At 36.2% G+C, this 15000-nt stretch overlaps 1 protein-coding gene across 1 annotated transcript in view; it reads right to left on the reverse strand.

Annotated features, from left to right (window-relative positions):
* Positions 1–382: 382 nt before the first annotated feature.
* The window catches only part of LOC135106685 (uncharacterized), a 15290-nt gene continuing 672 nt past the window's right edge, over positions 383–15000 (reverse strand). Inside the window, exons 2-9 of the mRNA XM_064015955.1 lie at positions 13905–14069; positions 13416–13533; positions 8513–8613; positions 7925–7997; positions 3960–4098; positions 3533–3692; positions 2636–2736; positions 383–2256 (exon numbers count right to left, since the gene is read on the reverse strand). Coding sequence (XP_063872025.1) covers positions 1401–2256; positions 2636–2736; positions 3533–3692; positions 3960–4098; positions 7925–7997; positions 8513–8613; positions 13416–13533; positions 13905–14069 — 1713 coding nt within the window. The 3' untranslated portion in view covers positions 383–1400. The remainder of the gene's footprint in view (positions 2257–2635; positions 2737–3532; positions 3693–3959; positions 4099–7924; positions 7998–8512; positions 8614–13415; positions 13534–13904; positions 14070–15000) is intronic.

The raw sequence follows: 15000 nt of genomic DNA on the forward strand, positions 1-15000 counted from the left end.
GAAATGGTGTCCCTGAAGTAACAGGAAGAATTTAAGAAAAAATACAGAAAAATAGATGAAAGTCATATAAGGGAAGCTCAAATATTAGAGATTTATGCCATCAAAAGTTATTTCAATCTCCATCACACCACACAGCTTACCCACTGCACCACTATCTTCACAAAATGACCACGCGGTGCTCCCACGATTTTACATCTTAACATCTCTCACACCTTTGAAAACACACACACACACACACACACACACACACACACACACACACACACACACATGGCAATATACCTACAAGATAAAGGGAAAAATTGTGGAATCCATAGATCTAAGTGATAATCACAAATCCAATGCTGACCTAACGCGTAATGTGTAAGGAAGTTCAAGCAACTTATTTAAATCAAGATTTAGTGAAGTTACTGTAGGTTCTGGACCTACTATTCATAGATGAAAAATCTGTGATACATTGTATTATTTTTTCATCTTAATGTGCATACATACATAGTAATGTAACAAAGAAAAAAAGATTAGGATCTCATATGCAGAATATTTTATGTTTGTGGGTGTGTAATGAACCACAAGAATCTGACGCAAAGTTGATGTGGGGTACAGGTTCAGACAGCAATAAGTCTTTCGCCTTTCACCGGTACACAATACTTGTTACTGAAGAAATAGTTCAATTAATTCCTTTGAGTAATACACATTAGTCATTCAGTCGCGAAAAGAAATACGATTCCTTTTAGAATATCAAATGAATATTCATTTTTTTCCTTGCAGGAACTAAACTTATTTCTTGAAAAGAAAATAATAAAATAGCAAGTGCTAATGTCTCCTTAATATGATATATAAGCATCATTGCTTCTAAACTTAAATATCAAATACCATCAAATTACCGAAGTATAAATCATGTTTTTATAAGCATGAAGATAATTATATGTATAGCCATCATCAGTTAAGTATTCTCGTATGTTTCACATTGGTATTAAAATGTCTAGCCATCAGAATTAGATGAGCGCCTGGTCCATCCAGCAAACGAGTTTTTTATATGCTTCTTTTGACGCGTCTTCTGGTCTCCCCCGTGCCTCCTTTCGGATGCTTGTCATCATACACTGTGTTTTCTGTTTTCAGAAATGCGCAGTGATATTCGATATCATCTTTGTTGTAACCATATTCTGTACCTGAAGAAAAATATGGCTTTTTAAAGTGACTATTTTTTTGATAGCTTCTAATTCATTATTTTTTTCTTCATTGAGATGAAGTGTTTTACTTATTTCACTTTCATGTTAATTAATTTTTTCTTACTGGTTTTCCGTATCAATTTTGCTAGTAGAAAATTCCATATATTTGTGTGGCTTTATTGGTAAACATTCAGCTTCTTTCTTTTCATAATTTTATTGCACGGTAAACTATTACTGTCGTTTCTTATTTCCAGAGGTTGGGTTTTTTTTATTACACCCAGGACACTCGCATCCGCACTTTTTGGTGTATGGCTGATAAGGTATTTCATCTTCACGGCGCATCCGATGTCGTGTTTCTTTCCGAAATTGACCTGTCACAGCTTGAGAACGTCTTTGAGCCAGAGCCGTGGAAGGGATTCGGGGGGATGGAATTCTGTTGGGTAACGAATGATTTCCTTTTACTGCCTCTGTGCCTATGTGTTCGTCTTCGTAATCAGTCTCTTCAGGCATATCCTTCTTCACACTACCTTCAGGTTTTAGAGGAACCTGGAATTCCCCTGAAAAATGGGTCGGAACATCTTTAAAGAGACCTTTCTCCGTCGTAAGAGTTAAACTGATGTAACCCTTAGCCCAGATTTTTGGGAGCGTGTTATCTGCCTCATCTCTCTGCCCAAGATGAATGTTTGGTGTCATATTAGTACCCTGTGATGGAGATTCCTCATGTACGAGTGACACAAGATTGCAAACGGATCGTTGTATAGTAACTTTCTCATTCTGTTTCTTATGTGCTTCTTGATTTTTTGCTTCTCCCTCTATTAGGCAGAAGGGTCTCTTTAGACTGGATACATTTGGTGTGTTTTCTTCAGTAATGCTCAGAGGTCTTTTGCTACTGGTTACGTAAGGTTGTGGCGGATGAGAAGGAAGCCTTCGATAATCATACTCATTGATAGGAAAGGGACAATTTGGGTCAAGGAAGTCGTACCGTGGTGGAGTGCCAAGCAGATTTCGGGAACGCTTCCATTTTCCAGGATTCACGTCTGGATGTCTAGCATCGTACGAGAAAGGAAACTCCGGATGATTCTGGCATCTGTAATGACAACATAAACAGTTAGCACAATGCAATGAGTTTTAACTACAAGTATATGTACACTATTGTACGTATATTATTTTCATGTCGCAATAGTGAGAAGAGGGAGTATATTATTATAAATACTGTTCCAAAAGGGCACCTTAGTAACGTTAATGGTAAAATATTTGCGATATAATCAAATGTAAGAAAACATGTAATGTTATCTTTAGCATCATGTCATTGGAGAGTATATAAATAGCAGAAAAAGGATATGAGCAGCCGTTACGTGACAAGAGCAGCTGCGCCTATATTTAGCTTCCAGAAGAAACTTTACTTTGAAGTACTATATGCTGATACTGTTAACTTCATTTTCTTTTAGTTGATAAGCGTAACATACCCTTTGTAATCAACAAAATCCCGGAGTCGTAAGTCTCCACCCTGATCCAGGGAATGAAGCGTGCCCATGTCTGCGGCAGTCAGCGTGAAAGAATCGATTGTCTGAGAATATAACAGGCAGGTTGTGGAATACACACATAAGTAATCAAATATAATATAATATATATATATATATATATATATATATATATATATATATATATATATATATATATATATATATATATATATATATATATATATATATATATATATATATATATATATATATATATATATATATATACACACACACACACACACACACACACACACACACACACACACACACAGTATGTGTGTGTGTGTGTGTGTGTGTGTGTGTGTGTGTGTACACGAGAGAGAGAGAGAGAGAGAGAGAGAGAGAGAGAGAGAGAGAGAGAGAGAGAGAGAGAGAGAGAGAGAGAGAGAGAGAGAGAGAGAATGATAAACGTAAACTGCATTGCAAGAAAACAGACACTCAAAATATATCGCAAGTTTCTTTGGGAATATTTCCTGCATACACGCTCCATCCACTACATTTCTTATTAAAACACCATTGTTCTGTGATAAGATTGGTAATGTTAGGTTAGGTTAAGCTATGAAACTGATCGTGAGGTACGATTATTATGTTGGCTGAATTTTTCATGAGGAATCTACATAGGTGGAATTTACCTAGAAGACAGAATAGCACCTGACCACCTATTCAAATCTCCCCCACACCACAATCCATCCTTTCTACACAGCATAATAGGGGAAAATAATAAAAGCACATATTTATGATTTAAACACACACACACACACACACACACACACACACACACACACACACACACACACACACACACACACACACACACACACACACATACACACTTACCTCAAAGGTCTTGTCAAGTTCATCAACAGAGGTGAACTTAACGAGGGACACGATGTGCTGCTGGATGAGGTACTTGATCAACACGCAGACGGAGTTCACGTTGTGGTTCCTGGCGATCTCCTTCACTTTGGGATGCTTCCGCAAGACCGGTAGCTTATCACTGTTTAAGAAGAGAAGGAGGGGTTGAGTCGATTTTTAGTATTACATCCATACTCTCCTTTTTTTTTCTTTAAATATATGTTGAGTGGTATTCCTAATGACAGGAGAGAGAGAGAGAGAGAGAGAGAGAGAGAGAGAGAGAGAGAGAGAGAGAGAGAGAGAGAGAGAGAGAGATAGAGAGTGTGTGTTTCGTTATGTATGAACACGATCGGAAAATATGAAAGCAGATATAACACACACACACACACACACACACACACACACTCACCTGTCATCCAGCAAAGGGTTACCCGTGACGTATACAGCCATCACGGAGACACCAAGGTCGCTAAGCAGCCTCCTCTCAATACTGCGCATGTTGTAAGCGTTGATGTCGAGTTGTGCTATCGCCGGCGGGATGCGAGCCTCTGAGGAGCCGTTGAAATATCTTTTTGTAGCAAATATTGTGTACAGAATTACATTGAAGTTGAAAGAAAAAAAAACAAGGAATGACATTAAGAGAAAGATAAAAAAAAAAAAAAAAACATAGATAAACTCTCAAGTAAAAAGATAGTTGGATGGACGCTTGCTGAGTGGATAGACATACAGGTGAGTTAACAGACGGACAGACGGATAGACAGATAAACTGGTCCTCCAGAAGAAAGGTCAAGGACCGACAAACATGCAAAGAGCCTCTTCTCAAAAGAAAGGACAAGAGCAAGAAGAACTATTTCAGTGACGTATATTTACTTTGTTGCAGTAGTAAACTTTTGGATGCATTACCTTTTATTCCATCACAGAAAAATTTGAAACCAGCACAAATGTAAAGGGTCTCTCTCTCTCTCTCTCTCTCTCTCTCTCTCTCTCTCTCTCTCTCTCTCTCTCTCTCTCTCTCTCTCTCTCTCTCTCTCTCTCTCTCTCTCTCTCTCTCTCTCTCTCTCTATGCCTTTGTTATATATTAAATCTTTCTTCCCTCTTCCCCATCCCAGATAGATACATTCGCTTGTCCTCGTTAACTGAAAGGCCTTGTTGTTTCTGCATGTCTCCCTTCAAACAAGATTTTCATCTGACAAACTGTCGTTTGCAATCGTACCGTACATAAATTCCGCTAAATAATTCACGAAAAATAATTTACTTGTTAAAAAAAAGACATGAAGGTGGGGAAATAAATATATAATGTTCATAATAATTTCTTTTAGTGTTATTTGATTTCTTGATGCATGTTAGGAGCAGCAGCCAATATTGTTTTACGAAGATAAATAATATAAACCCCGGAAGAACCTTGGGCTGTAAGTGTTTTCTCTGATACTCTTATTGGTTATTGTGCACACTTGGGACGATTGCATGGGCGCACCACACCATGGCTGGCGGCGTTCTTTACGTATGAGTGAGATGAAATGAACGTGCAAGATGGAGATGCTAACCAAGACTGATACGGCAGTTTTACATAGAACAAATGCCTCACACATCCCACACGATGCAAGGAGCAAGAATTTAGAGCAGAATTAGGAATGAATACAAGGATTATCTTCTAGCACGTTGCTTTGCACCCCGCCCCGCAGGTTATCAAAGTTTGCGTCTTTCCCTCTCCCTTCGAGTCGTTGCTTCACCTGTTTCACTTTACTGCTTCAACTCCCCTCGCTACTCCCCTTTCCCAGGCAGCTTAATACACTATTACACCAGGTTTGGTCCGTGGCAACCCCTCACTCAGCCCTTATATTACTGTTTCAAGTAGGCATTTGGCCACTTGCCTTCAACACACCACTCAAGTCTGCCTCTCTTTTCCCGTCCCCGGTACACCGCCAGCCAGAGTGCCTCCAAAGCATTTCCTGCAGGTTATTGTTCACAATCTTGTGTATAACAGGATTATCATACCTGTTGATTAAAACAAATGTGCGATTACTTGTAATTACTGATAGCGTGGTTTTATTTTTTTATGTGATGCAATGAGAAACTCTCTCTCTCTCTCTCTCTCTCTCTCTCTCTCTCTCTCTCTCTCTCTCTCTCTCTCTCTCTCTCTCTCTCTCTCTCTCTCTCTCTCTCTCTCTCTCTTGTGGTGTGTGTGTGTGTGTGTGTGTGTGTGTGTGTGTGTGTGTGTGTTGTTCTATCCAATGTACATAAAAATGGGGTGAAATACTTTTATTATATCGTACTTCTTTATGGGTGTTGTTGGCAATAAACTACATCGCCGTTTTAATCTCGTGCAACAGTGACAAGGCCGTTATTGTCGACATATGGACCGTCTTATCATCGTAAATATTTGTTATATGATCTTGCATGACGTCAGTATTCCCAAGAAAATTCCTTTAAAGCTACTCACCTATGTAGCGAATCCGTGAATTATTCGTGACATGGATACTGATACGTTACTCAACGCCATTCTGTCTATGCGTGTGTCTGTGTCACTTCGTGTGTAGGTTTCAGCCTACATATTCAGCGTCATATTTTTATCTGTTTTAGCCTTTTCGTTCACTAAGTTTCGTAATTTTCATTCCCATTATCATTATCTCTCTTCTCTAGTTCGTCATGGAGCTTGTCAACTTGTCATAACTCTTTCTTTTTTCGTGCCCTTCAATGACCTCTAGATTTTTATCGTGGCTTCTTAGGCAGCCTTCACATCGGCCTCAAGTCGTTTGGAGGATTGACCAGCTTGGCATTGCTCTTCTCCCAGAATCAGAAATTATAGATTATGGTGCGGTGTGTATTACTCCGTGACCTTTTGTTTTATCCTTGAAGCACTCAAGAAGCTGTAACTGTGAAAAGACAATTTCTGAAATGCACGGCGAAGCTGACGCTTCCAATTTTATGAGGTCAACTTGTGATGTCTTCTTTTAATTTTATTATATTTCAGTCATGTTGTTTTACTCGAAATTACTTACAAAATTGAAATAAATTGCCAGACAGATGAATATATGGCTTGATATGTACCACAATGAAAAAAATAATCATACTTACTGACTTGTACGAACGTTATTAAACCACAGTGGCATACAGTGAACACTCTGATCTATGAATTGACTGGATGATTGTAAAATATAATGAAAAGTTCAAAGCAGATGAACTTTATTTGATTTATATGAGAAATTTCCGTAAGTATTACTTATACATATCAAAAAGACTTTAAAACGGTGCATGCGTGTGTGTGTGTGTGTGTGTGTGTGTGTGTGTGTGTGTGTGTGTGTGTGTGTGTGTGTGTGTGTGTGTGTATATATATATATATATATATATATATATATATATATATATATATATATATATATATATATATATATATATATATATATATATATATATATATATATATATATATATATATATATATATATATATATCATATTAAGCAAAGTAATTCCAAGGCCTCATTTTTTTTACGCAAGTCTTTTTGTCTGTTAAAGAAAATAATAAACATTGCAAACGGTCGCTTGATAATGACGACATGGAGTGCTGTTGAGACATGGCGTGATATTTCTATATTATTATCTTTATGGTATTCATATTTTCTATGAATATCAAATTATTAAATCATCAGCTTATACAGAAATGTACGAATAAGAACAGATAGATGTTTGGCATCTCATCTCTGGCCAATGGTGACAGTCTGTTAGCCTTCGGACAGACATTTACAGTCGCACCTTTAAAATAAATGCACACGATTGCATTTAACATATTGTATTGTGTTATTTATTACATCATTAAAAAATAGATCAAGGATTGCACACACAAATACTCATTGAAACGTATCAGTAAAGCTACAAACGAATGCTTCTGTGGCGTGTGTTAAGCAGAATCGCCATCTGCCGAAACCTGACAATGTAACAATACTTCATCTCTCCGACTGTACTAGCTTCACGGATTTTTTTTTTCTTTTTTTTTTTTGTATATTTGTTACTATATCTTTAAACGATTTTTTTTGCAATTTCTTAATCGTTAATCGCACATGAAGCCGAAAGGAAAATATTTTTCACATTCATTGTAAATAATAAACGCCATCGATAGCTTTTTCTTCATATAATTTTTGTCATTGTTGTATGGGAGAAAGTCAAATACTTTCATATCTTCCTGTAGTGTCATGTGCACCTACTCGTGGAGGAAAAAATGTTATGCAATAAATTACTTTTATTGAAAATATATGTAGATAAATTAATAACCAAGCTGGATACAATAATCACATTTGGCTTATGCATAAAGTTCCCAGTTAATAGTTTCTGAAAAAAAAAAAAAAATACAGAAACTGACGCATCAAGTAGGACTTACTATTAATGAGGCACTCCACTTGTTCTATGTTGAAGTTACTAACCCCTATCATTCTTGCTCGGCCAGATGTTAACTGTCAGAAAAGGAGAAAAATATCCTTAGGAGAGTTTGTGTGTGTGTGTGTGTGTGTGTGTGTGTGTGTGTGTGTGTGTGTGTGTGTTTTTTTTTCTGTGTGTGTGTGTGTGTGTGTGTGTGTCTAAATCTTACTCCGGAAAGACTTATATTTAGCCGTAAACATTTCAAACTCAACACATATTTTATACACACATAAAGAGAGTACACACACCCGCTTCAGTGCAGTCATCAATTACTTGTCAGTTAATTTACCTGAGTCTCCAAGTTGCCTGAATTTCTCTACTACTTATTTTCATATTTATACCATGTATATATACTCTACTATTTTCTAAACTTCCACGACTGGTTCTTGACCTGACAGTCATATATTCTTCACTTTCAGAAACACCTAAAGTAAACAGGGCACCTGCCTCGGCAAATATCTACATAATTAATAAACGAAGGGATGCAGGTTCGGCATATCAGGCTTCATAGTTTAATAGTTTATTGCTTTTTTTCAGGTGTGCTACTCACCAATATTTCCATATGTCTCCAGATTTCTAGCAGGTCTGTGGTCATGTCCAAAAGGCAGTTTCCCTTTTCGTCCACTGGACGGACTTCGGTATCATTTATGTCTGTAGATAAGGAGAATGTGTCGAATCAATTTCTGTATATATATATATATATATATATATATATATATATATATATATATATATATATATATATATATATATATATATATATATATATATATATATATATATATATATATATATATATATACTCGTATATATATATATATATATATATATATATATATATATATATATATATATATATATATATATATATATATATATATATATATATATATATATATATATATATATATATATATATATATATATACACACACACACACACACACACACACACACACACACACACACACACACACACACACACACACACACACATGAATAGAGGTAAATCACAATTAATGAATATCCATGTAATTATGTTCTGCAGTATAGTTGTGCTGGATCTCTTCTTGAATGTAGAGGTGCGCTGGAGAGGCACATCAACTTCATGGAACAAACACGGTGTCTTAGTGCTTCTGTAAACATTCTCGTACATATAAAATTATTAATGGTGTTATTAATGGTGTGCAAGTGCAAGTGATTTTTTTTCTTTCTTTATTTTTTTTTCCAAGTGAATTTAAATTATGCTTATAAGATTTTTTTTTTTTTTAATACTAAACATTAAAATTTCTTTAGCATTAATTTCCTTCCAAGAAATGCGCTTGACACCACATAATTCACGCAATACGTCTACGATTAAAACTGAGATCCAGGCCATGTTGCACGACACCTATGGAGAGGGCCCCGCGGCTCGCCAGGTGAAGCTCTTCTTGGGACTCCCTCAGCATACTTTTACGAGTAAGTACTTAACGGTTGATTGATTCAGAGCGCTGCAATAACGTCATCACTTTGCGCCGAACGTAAAAGGAAAGGAGAAGACAAATAAGATGTTAAAACACAAACTAATTACGATGAACCAATATTACAACAACTGACACACACACACACACACACACACACACACACACACACACACACACACACACACACACACACATTTCAAGGTAAACGAGGTAGTCATTACAACTCGCGGAGGAGAACAGACACCTGACTGAGGCGACACATTTCTCGCACCATCAGTGAGACAGAAAGTTTCCCTAGCACGAAGACAGGTGTCACGGAAGAACTCCTCCAAGCTGGGACGCTAAATCTAAAAGTCCTACACAGTTTGGGGATGAAATCATCATACAAATACATGTACATTACGGAACATGAGGTACGCATGTGTTAGATGTACATTATCCGTCCAACATTAATCACTACTGCTTCATTTAATTTAATGTAATAAACTAATGTGCCCTTTGTCTTGCCCCCAAACCTCCGGCTCCCTACATCAAAATTTGAAAATATAGTTTTTTATTGGAAATAAGATGCCTCATAAGACGACGTTTTGATTCCATTTTATAAACATGATACGAAGAAATGTTTTGAATAGAATTTGTTAACTTTATGTTCATTTCCGCCATTATACTGTTGCTCTATAGTATAAAAAAATAACACCAGCTCATATTGGTTACGAATTTCTTATCTGTCAGTGTAACTACATATCTTATCAGCGGTTATTAACACTACGTATCTCCTTACCAATACCCAATATTGACGAAACCGTATGGTGGCAGGAAGCACTACGAGGGCGTCGCCGGCACCATGCCACGCATTCCTTTAGAGACCCAGATAGTGGTATTCTATTGAAGGGGCAGAACAGCGGGGCTTCTTTCCTCTCATATTCTTCTTTCTAGGGAGGCCCATTATTCTCTTTCAGCGAGAGTGGAGGGAAAAGGATGTTTACTATCGGCAACCAAAGCAAACGAGGCATTCCTTCCAGACGTTTATTTAATTATTATTTTATTCATCATTTTTTTTTATTTATTTATTTTTTTACTATTTAACATTCATATTTACTGGGTTGAAGAAGGGCAGGTATTTGAGAACGTCTAACAAATGTGTGAACGTGAGATTCTCCTAACATACCTTGCATCCCGCCTGCATTTTCTGCTTGGGATCGCTCTGACTCGTGTGACGGAATTATCCGCGCTAGTCCTTGATCCTTTGCTTTGGTGTGGAAGGAGACAAGCACCAAGACACGAAACAGCGACTCATTATAATTCAGTAATAATTTCCATTGACCGAGATGATCCCCTTCATAATTGCATTGCGTAAAATAAATAATTGATGAAGCACAGTAAAAAATGGTGAAGCAATAACCTAAAAAAAAAAAAAAAAAAGAATAAATAAAGGAAATGTAGAAAGGGAAAAAAAACAAGGACAGAAAGAAAAGATGAACTTAAAAAAAAAAAAAAAACGAGACGTGATGTGTGAATATGATGGGGGTAGCCAAGCTGCTGCAGCGGGGCGCGATGGCCGTCACGTTCGGTGTCCCGGGTAGTGTTGGAATTGACGCGTGAACGCATGTAAAATACCAGATAATGAGATGATCGTGCAGTAACGAGGCATTTGGTTCATAAATGCTCAATTAACTGCTGTTGTTAAGCGATACAACACATTTCAAATTGGCGGGCGTGTCATTCCATCTATCACCCGAGGGACCAATCACCCTCCCTACACCAATCACCCTCCCTGCATCTCTTGTCTTTGTCCGAGAACACAGCAGCCTTTCACCAGATGTGCAGAATGCAGTACATTAACCAGCACACTCAATTAACGGAATTCAACTCTCCTCTTTGAATTATATAACATAAATAATAATAACATCAATAATAATAATAACAATAATAGTAACAATAATAATAATTTCATAAACTTAATGCTAACGTGGCAAAATCAATAAAACCATTACCACTGTTGGTATTTCAGTAGTATGACTCTTTTTCTTCCTTTGTTCCTGTTCAATGTATTCCATAAATTATATAAATAAAAAAAAAGAAAACGACTGCATTATACGATTTCAGAGGAACATTATATATATATATATATATATATATATATATATATATATATATATATATATATATATATATATATATATATATATATATATATATATATATATATATATTGCTTCTTGTTTCTACTTCTAGTATCGTTTTCCAGGAATCTGGTATCGATCTAACAGACCAATATAGTACTGCTGCCGATAATATAATGGCGCGGTGTCTTTTTTTAAATTTTTATTTGTTTATTTTTTTTTCTTCTTTTACCTGCATGTTGGAGTCTAATATCTGTGCGCCCGGGCGTGTGTCTGTGTGTGTGTGTGTGTGTGTGTGTGTGTGTGTGTGTGTGTGTGTGTGTGTGTGTGTGTGTGTGTGTGTGTGTGTGTGTGTGTCAAAATATATATATACGAGTATATATATATATATATATATATATATATATATATATATATATATATATATATATATATATATATATATATATATATATATATATATATATATATATATATATATATATATATATATATATATTTCTCTTTTGACACACACACACACACACACACAGACGCGTGCGAGCGCACAGATATGACACCAACAGGAAAAAAAAAAGAAAAAAAAAAAACCTCGCTAGTGTATTATCGGCAGCAGTACTATATTGGTCTGTCAGATCGACACCAGATTCCTGGAAAACGATACTAAAAGTAGAAACAAGAGGCAATGGACGGACTTGGATGGAATTTTTTGACTACAACTATGAATACAACTATGAATATACGAGTTTCACTCCTCCCTTCTCTCTCTCTCTCTCTCTCTCTCTCTCTCTCTCTCTCTCTCTCTCTCTCTCTCTCTAAGCCTCAGCTGTGTTAATACAATGCAGTGGACACCTTTAAACCGCCCGATATTGTTACCTGTTCGCTCAACGCATCCTATAGCTTGTGGAGTGTCACTCGCTTGGCTTAATAGAGTGAATGAACAATTATGCTTGTGTCTGATTTGAGCGCATGTACGCGTGTGTGTGTGTGTGTGTGTGTGTGTGTGTGTGTGTGTGTGTGTGTGTGTGTGTGTGTGTGTGTGTGTGTGTGTGTTTGTGTGTTTGATCTGTGCTTTTGATACCTGCTCTCAATAGGAAAACTCCTCTCTTTTTCCATGCGTGATTGACTGTATTGTTGTATTATACGAATGAGAGAGAGAGAGAGAGAGAGAGAGAGAGAGAGAGAGAGAGAGAGAGAGAGAGAGAGAGAGAGAGAGAGAGAGAGAGAGAAATATTTCGGATTGTTTACGTGGATTAAGTTATAACAATACGAGGAACAAGGGAGGCGGGCTCAGGCACACAGCCCAGTATCCAGGATATACGTGCCAGGCATCTTGTGAGATAAGCTTCGTAAAATATTAGTTTCTGGCTCCTGAGGGTACGTTAGGGAAAGACTGTTCGGGGAGTAGCGGGCTGGAAAAAAGGCATAACATAGATTATCAATAACCTATAATGACGATGAGGCATCAAGACAGGCGGAAGGAAAGGTTGTATAGTACTGGAGGATGTGAGAGTGAGAGGGGGCGTACAGATGGAACAGACACTTTCAATGATGATTCTTGACTGATTTGATTGGTTTCATTCTTTTATGGAGGCGCAATAACTGAGATCACATTCTAATGGCCGTAACAATATTCAGAGAGAGAGAGAGAGAGAGAGAGAGAGAGTGATGTAACTGAGTCCATTATGTTACTAGTGAGAAAGTCGCGTTTTTAAGGATTTTGCGAAGGCGTGTTTGAGCATTAGTCATAGCTGACTTACGGTTTCTCAGAGCTGCTTTCTGTCAGATGATTTTAGTCCAGTATCTGTTTACGTCGAGAGTCTTAGAGAAATGAAGTATACGTCTTCATATGGGTAGAATTACTTACACTGCAGGCCCACGGGCGCCTCCATCAGGAAGGCGTCCACGTAGTTCAAGCCCAGGTTCTTGAGAGATATGTCCAAGAACCTGCTGACCATGTTCCATTTCATGCCGACGAGTGGCAGCTGAGGGCAGAAAAACATGTGGTGTGGCTCTTTTTAACAAATTGAAAAGAAAAGTAGTATTTATTTCGTTTGTTGTTTTTTGTTAGTTTCAAGATTACATTTGTACGTTTTACTGATTTATTTTATTTTCATTTTATTCCGACTTATTGTGTTTATCTTCTTACTCATTCCATTTGTTTACTTATTTTCCTCTTTGTATTTATCATTTATTTTGTTATTGTTGTTATTATGATCTAGTTTGTGTATGAATGTGCTGTTATGAAACCTAAAATCAATGATTAAGTCGTTTCAACACGTTAACATGAAATATCAGTAATATAACGAAAATCGTGTTTTAGTTATGTATGTCAGACACTCCTTGTTTTCCTTACCTTCGTAATAATGAAAAACTCATTCCTAGTATCGCCTCTCCTCCAGCACAGGTTAAGGACTTTGGCTAGCTCCTGCTCGCACATGTCGGAATAAGCTGTGTCCAAGAGCTGCACACCGCGGTTCACAGCCCTCGAGAAGCACCTCCTCGCCTTTATGGGCTCCATCTGTAAGGTGGAGGACTGAGTGACATATGACTGAATGATAGGTCACACACACACACACACACACACACACACACACACACACACACACACACACACACACACACACACATGTTTATAAATAAACAAATATAAATCAATGAATATAATGTGGAACTTGCAAGTATATGAACGATTTTGATTACCTATTTATCTTTATATATATATATATATATATATATATATATATATATATATATATATATATATATATATATATATATATATATATATATATATATATATATACAGAGAGAGAGAGAGAGAGAGAGAGAGAGAGAGAGAGAGAGAGAGAGAGAGAGAGAGAGAGCAATTAAGCTTTTCTTTATTAATGTATTGCGAATATATCTTTTAAAGAAGTAGTGGGAATCTTCTGAGGCTGCTGGTGCTCCTGATGATGGTAATGATGATTGCTACATTTCATTTAATTTATATAAGGAACAGTATTTATATTTAAATCTTGAATCCCAGAAAAGAAAAATCATTATGAATAGGCTATGATGCTCTAGTCAATACAAAGTTGCAGGAATTCAGTGGTGACGATGATGATGATAATGATGATGATGATATTTGTCACCATTATGACCATCATCATCATGAAGTTCTTTTGAATCTGTACGTACGAATATGAACAGTGAAGTAAGACAGAAAAATAAACAATTAAATCAACCCGAATTCTGAATATGATAGGCTTAGTATTCTAAGAAAAAAAATGTTATTGTTGTTGTTATTATTATCATTATTATTATTATTATTATTATTATTATTATTATTATTATTATTATAATTATTATTATTATTATTATTATTATTATTATTATTATCATTATTATTATTATTATTATTATTATTATTATTATTATTATTATTTTATCATCATCATCATCATCATTAA

Source organism: Scylla paramamosain, chromosome 14 (genome assembly GCF_035594125.1).
Source record: "Scylla paramamosain isolate STU-SP2022 chromosome 14, ASM3559412v1, whole genome shotgun sequence".
In the NCBI taxonomy this organism is placed as follows: Eukaryota; Metazoa; Arthropoda; class Malacostraca; order Decapoda; family Portunidae; genus Scylla; species Scylla paramamosain.